The 6842-nt window shown below is 40.2% G+C and overlaps 1 protein-coding gene across 1 annotated transcript; it reads right to left on the bottom strand.

Moving 5' to 3' along the window:
- Positions 1–2672: 2672 nt before the first annotated feature.
- Positions 2673–6304, bottom strand: LOC110889704 (protein SCARECROW). Its single transcript, XM_022137264.2, has 2 exons — positions 4001–6304; positions 2673–3400 (listed from the first exon to the last, which is right to left on the bottom strand). The coding sequence occupies exons 1-2, from the start codon at positions 5674–5676 to the stop codon at positions 2977–2979; spliced, it is 2100 nt and encodes a 699-aa protein (XP_021992956.1). The 5' UTR covers positions 5677–6304; the 3' UTR covers positions 2673–2976.
- Between the last annotated feature and the right edge of the window lie 538 nt (positions 6305–6842).

A 6842-nucleotide genomic window follows, 5' to 3' on the forward strand; every position in this document is an offset into this window, starting at 1 on the left:
TTTTAATCATAATAGAATATTTGTTGGATAATATTTGTGGGATTTAATTATTATCCGGGTGGTCACCAACGTTCGTTTCGCAGTTTTGTCGTAATTAGTTCTTTAGTTCAAATAAACATGTTTTCGCCATACCGAATCCTTCGAAACTTATTTCTAAGTTATGTGAGGGATATTTAGGGTATGTTTGGCTTACGTCACAGTTCCGGAGTGTAGGTTGCGTTAAACTGATTGTGTTTAAGCACCAGTTTGCGTATAACCTTCCAGAAAGTGATTTAAAGCTTGAAATTGGTATCGAATCAAATTATAAAATTAATAAACACAATTGCACATATAGTAACACCAAAATACACATAATAACACCAAAGCATATTGTTTTATTGATAACGGACATTGTTTTACATAATACGATGATTACAGATCACAGTTGTCACATAAACGAGGGATTTTCATCTGCCAAAGAAGTATGTCCTTGATCTCCTGGCGGAAACTGGGTTGATTGATTGTAAACCAGCAGATACGCCAATGATGGTGAACCACAATCTTCATATGAAACTTAATGGAGAGCTTGCAGACAAAGAAAGGTATCAACGTCTCGTGGGCAAGTTAATCTATCTCTCTCACACTCGCCCTGATATAGCTTATGCTGTTGGAGTGGTAAGTCAGTATATGCACCAACCACAAGTTGCCCACATGGAAGCTGCTCAGAGAATTCTAAGGTATCTAAAGGGTACCGTAGGCCATGGAGTGTTTTTCAAAGCAAATGGACATTTAAATATTGAGCTCTACATTGACGCCGACTGGGCAGGAGATAAGGGAAACCGAAGGTCAACGTCAGGGTACTTCTCCTTGGTTGGTGGAAACCTTGTTACCTGGAGAAGTAAGAAACAGAAGGTGGTCGCTCTGTCGAGTGCAGAAGCTGAGTTCAGAGGCATAGCTCGAGGGCTAAGCGAAGCTCTTTGGATCAGAAAGCTTCTAGAAGACATTGGTTTCTCCCAAAGGGTGACACCCAGTAAAATTATGTGTGACAATACAGCTGCAATACAAATATCAGAAAACCCAGTTCAGCATGATCGAACAAAACACGTGGAGGTAGATCGACATTTCATCAAGGAAAAACTGGAGGAAAGGATCATAGAGCTCCCGTATATATCAACAAAAGATCAACTCGCAGATATTCTCACAAAAGCAGTCAACGGAAACGCTTTTAGTAGCTGTTTGAGCAAGTTAAGTATTGGTGACCCCACTACTCAACTTGAGGGGGAGTGTCGGAAGGAAGGAAATAGATAGTATAGGGGCTAGTGTGTAATATGGTGTTCTATATAAACACCATCTTTGTGTAACCCTATTGCTAGTACAATACAATTTTTCAATACAATTCAAACCCGAATCTGAGATTATTCTCTATACCAAACAACAAATTTCCTCTTGTTCGGTCCAGTCCACCATTTCAAAGAATGGAGACTGTGTAGTGTTTGTGAAATTTATTTGTAAAAATAATGTGTCAAAGTGATTTGTAGTGTGAAATGTGAAAATGGTTTGTATTTATAATTGTTTATTTAAAAGATATTTTTTTAATGTAACGGTCTAATGACCGTTTAACAGTAAAAAATTCCTTCAAACATCGCAGTCTCCTCTACCCTCTAATCCTACCCACCAAACCTATCTATGTAGGTTGTGGCGATGTAGCCCTGGCGGATTTGAACCCGCAAACCAAACCTGAGGGAAGGCCCCTCCACCCTTAAAATTTTATCCATGGTAACGTGTTCCAAATCTCTAGCCAAATTCTATCCAATCAAATCAGACATGTCCGTAAAAGTAAGGTTTGGAAAATATTGAGCAATTATTTGATTATGATGGACGGATGATGCATTATAATGAGTTGATGGTGAACATGGACAAATCATTATTGTCATCATGTTCTCCAACCGTTGTGTTTGTATATTTTTAACACCAAACTAGCCTTTAAAAGATAGAACCATCATTTTATCAAGATCATTTTAGTCCATGTGGTTTGGGTCATTTTGAAAGTTTAGTCCAAATGTTTCATTTTTCACCTGTGGACCCAAAAAGATTTCACCGTTGCCATTTTAGTCCACTAGGTTAACTTTATCGATTTTTTTCTGTTAACGAGAAGGCCAATTCGGTCATTTTATATGGTCGAATTGCCCTTCTAGTTAACAGATACATATAAAATGACCGAATTGACCTTGCCGTTAACAGAAAAATGGATGAAGTTTTAACCCAATCGGCTAAAATGGCAACGATAAAACTTTTTTTGACCCATAGATGAAAAATGAAACCTTTGGAATAAACTGATAAAATGACCCAAACCACAAAGAGTACAATGGCATTTAACTCTTTTATTAAACTTGTAAAAAAATAGAAAACACTTTAACACCACACCATTTCCCTTGAAAAAGGTTTTGTATCTATATAGATAAGAATACGAAAAAAGAAGTTATAGAATTAATCTATAGCTCCAAAATTATTAAAACCTTCTGATAATTTGATTTTAGTTTTGAATTCACTTTTTATTTATAACCAAGTCTAGAATATTTATTACATTGTTAGATTTAATACTTCCGTGACATTTTTTTAGAAGTGTAGTGCCTATGCATCTTTTTTCGCTTTTCTCATGCGTCCAAGACAATCCAATTCTATTAATTGAGACCTTATTATAGACTAACCAGTAACCACATAACCAATATATAGAATGACATGTTATTGTAATATAATAAAAAGTAACAACATATTATGAACTAAAGTCGATCAAGAAAATTGTTCATAACACTGGAGTCATCCTTCAAAACTTGTTGCACTTGATTATTTTTATTGCCCAAACCAAATATGGTCCGTTTTCGATTTTTCCAATCTCAATAACGGATCCACTGTCGATCACTTTAACGTGTTTTTTTTCAGATATTTGATCGATTAAGCAAGCCACAGCGTATGAACCTTGGACCGAGATCTGGCGCGTTAAGGTCTCCAAGCAGAAGCGGTAAGCAAACAAAGGTCTTTCCATCCAAGCTTAAGGGTACCCTTGTCCTCAACTAAAGTGTACCCATTAGAAGGGAACATGCCTAATAGAAGTGTTGCTTGCGCAGCTGCATTTCCTGCCAAAGATATACCCTTGAACCCGCATTGTTCCAGCTTCTCCCTCCAGTTACTAAACTTCACTTCCCCGGTCCTTGACGGCCCCCCTACTGCCAACACGTTGCGTATTTCCTTTGATAGCAGTTGTTGTTCCACCACATGCCTCTCCTCACTCTCTTCCCCGTAGCTCGAGCTCAATGAGTCGAACAATGCGGAGTAGTAGTGAATTGCCTCCACAAATCTTCCTAGAAATGATCCTGCATGGCTTAAGTCCTGCTCTACCACGGTCACCACTTTCGGGGCCAACCTGATACAAAAGTGGATACACTATTAGGCATGGTAATGAACTGAACATTCGGTGAACAAACATGAACCTAAAAATTTGTGCATTTAGTTAAATGAACAAACATGAACAGATGTATAGTTCGTTCATTTACGTTTGTTTACGATTGTTATGTTTGGTCATTTACGTTTGTTTATTGACGTATTTATTTAAACTTATAGCTATACTAATTGCCCCATAATGTATTGTTAATCGTTGTATCAATCCATCACCTACTCATATATTAGAACCAAACCTTGGTAAACGGCTAACAAATGAACGGACAAACAAGATTATGTTCATTTTATTCCTTCATTAATGTTTGTTCAATTACGTTCGTTTAGAATACAAACGAACAAAAACATGTTTATTTTTTAATGAAGAAGATGAACAAGAAAACCCGTTCGTTTAAATATTTGTGTTTGTTCGGTTAAAGTTAAACGAATGAACATAAACAAGTCCCGTTCGCATTCGTTCGATTCATTTACAGTCTATAAGCGCTATCATAGTCTCAACGTAACATGTCCATAACAAGTAATTGACATGACTATAAAAGGAAATCTTTAATGGTAGGGAAAAGTATACCTTTGGAGGAACCATAAAGTATTAGTGTCGGATCCGGTAACATCATACAGAGAATGCTGCAGCCAATGTACCGCAACAGCCTCCCTCTTGCTTACATTCAACCTCTCCGGGTTCAAATTCCCAACTTTATCAGTTACCGCAGAGAACTCGAACGGGAGTCCAAGTTTCTCCGCAAAATCCGACAAGCGTTTTCCAGTGGCCTCAAGGGCATCCAACGAGCTGCCCAACCCAGTTAGTCTGACAAAGGGTGGGCCGCCCGGTCTGGACGCCAAAATATGAAAAAGACCAGGCCACTGCAAACCTTGCATGATATCTAGATCAATAATGTGCACCCTATCTTCCCTCTCGAACGCTTCTTGTATTGCTTGGTTCGCCGTGAAATGTGAGAATTTCACAAACGGACTGATGCCGTTGAACACTTGGAACGCGGATGTCATTTTCTTCAAACTTTGCGAAAACGCTACATTTGGTGGAAGTGTGTTGTATATGCCAAGACACGAGTTCATCAGTCTAGCGGACATTGCTTCCGAGAAGTAAGTTGCGACTCGTTGAGCCGCGGTGCCGTAAGGCGTTGACAACTCCGAGATTTCAAGCAGCATTTTGTTTGCTTCCTCAAAATTATCCGCTGAAACTAACTCAGCACATTGTAACAGTAACGTTAGCAGGTGTAACCCTTGCTCGTCTCTCTTCTGCTGCCGAATTTCCTCCCTCTTTTTTTCCCTTAACACCATTGCAGCCGCCTGTGCTGACGCGCTGACCGCGTTTTGATCTGGCACAGGCGGTTGCTGCGACGGAGGAGACTCCAGTGGCTGCTGCTGTTGCTGTTGTGGACCGTTTTTGCTTGAAGAAGCAAGTGCAGAACCGGGTCCGGTAGTGGTGAAATCTTCAGCTGTCCAATCCAGATGGCCATGATTACTTATTAGTTGTAAATCCGCGTGAGTAAGCGGAAACACGCCTTCCATCCCGGGGTTATTACGCGGTTGCTGCACCTCCTTTCCTCTCATCAAAACCCTATTATAACTATCAGACGGATCATGAACCGGTGGCTGATCTATCAAACTCGGTGGCGGATCTGTTAACGAACGAAGCCTGTATTCAAGTAACGTGGCCAAACTAGGGTTACAAGGGTGAATGATTTCTCTAACGTTATGAATAAGATGCGGTATAGATACATCTGTAGAACTATTAATCAAGTCTTTTATGATGCTATCAATCCACGCAGCCGCCGTGGTTGAATCATCAGCCGACATGCCGTTAACGTTAACGTTACTACCACCGCCGGTCAAGAAGCTCATCCCGGCGTTAGGGTTTGTAGTGGTGCTACTGCTGCTATAATTTTTGTCAGGTGGGAATAACGGGAGGCCGGAAAACACACACAACGGAGGAGAATTATTTTTGTTAGTTGAGCAGGTGGCGGTGGTGGTGGATAATGACATGTTTATTGAAGATGGTAACGTCATAGTGGAGTGGTTAGCCGGATGGTCAACCTTAACACTGTTGATAATACGGATATTATTATTGTTCACATTGTTGTTGTCAGCAGCGGTAGATGTCTCTAATCCGCTAAAACGACCAGCAACTTCAAGCGGCAATGGTCGGCGTATTAATCTTTGGTGGTATTCTCCGGCACCCGTCTGGAGCTGTTCCATATCCGAAGCGGTTCTCTTCCTCACCATTTCAAACTCTAAATGTCGAATATGGATTGCAACTAAACCACAGGGAGGAAGTTTAAAGGTAAGTGGAGGTAGCAACCATGTGAATTAGTTGAAATAATGATAGAAATCCGAGTAGATGGGCCAAGAGATAACGGCCATGAGAACAACAACAGGGAGATGATAAATGAATAATGATATCTTGAATCTGCGTGCTTTGGTTCCGTTATCTGCACCACACCCAACCCCACATGTTTGTTTTGTCTTTAAATAAAAAGAAACATAGAGTTAGACGTATATGGGAAGAGGTATTTTAGTGGTGGTGGTGAGGGTGGTGTGAGTGGTTGAGATGGGTGTTTAAATGTGATGGTGTTGGATGGTTGTGTGTGTTTTTGGTGAAGGGTGTTTGGAGGAAGAAGACAGTTGTAGTGTCTGCAAGTGTTTGACTCTGCTTGCATTGGAGGTTCGAGCGAGGTTTTCTATGAATCCTCGATTGGTACACCTACGTCTATCACTTCATATCGAGCTCTTCGTTTCCTTTTCCCCGCCTTTTCGCCCTCCTTTTTATTTATTTATATCTATTGCGGTAGATTGCATTTTTTCATTAGTGAATAAACTAATTTGTGCAACTTTGTTTGACTAATGTAATTTAATAAAAACCTTGGGGTATGGTGGGGCGGAGGTTGAGTTTGGGTTGAGGTATTAGTTGACACGTGGCTTGGGTGGCAGACATGGGCTAGACCTACATTCAACACGGTATGGTGGGGCGGGGGTTTGGGGCGTGGGTTTAGTGGGCTTCGCTGGGCTGACCCGCTGGGCTATTTGAATATTATTTAAAACAACAAATTTAATTTTTTTAATATTTTTAAATAAAGAAAATTACAAAAAAAAATTCCTAACTTTTATATTTGTTTTTTATCTCTTCTCTCAACGCCAAGACTAGTTCTAACTCGTCACCCTGTAGGTGATCAATGGGCTGGGATAGAAATTTCAAATCATCCCGTTTTTGTTTCTGGGCATCTCTAGCTTCTTTGCTTCTTCGTATTTCGGCCCTTTGTTGTTGGAATACGTTGAATGTATCCAACTTGCATGAAATGTCATCCAACTGGTCGCTGTATATTCCCCTACGCGAGCCAGAACTCCTAGCAGAAGGCGATGCCGTACCAAATCTTGATTTTTGAGCACGCCTT

This window comes from Helianthus annuus, chromosome 11, assembly GCF_002127325.2.
Source record: "Helianthus annuus cultivar XRQ/B chromosome 11, HanXRQr2.0-SUNRISE, whole genome shotgun sequence".
NCBI lineage: Eukaryota > Viridiplantae > Streptophyta > Magnoliopsida > Asterales > Asteraceae > Helianthus > Helianthus annuus.

Excerpts from the sequence above, each read along its gene's own strand:
- LOC110889704 (XM_022137264.2), bottom strand. The coding sequence starts at position 5,676 with ATGGTGAGGAAGAGAACCGCTTCGGATATGGAACAGCTCCAGACGGGT. Across the intron at positions 3,401-4,000 it reads ACTTTATGGTTCCTCCAAAG|GTTGGCCCCGAAAGTGGTGA; the intron begins GTATACTTTTCC and ends CTTTTGTATCAG.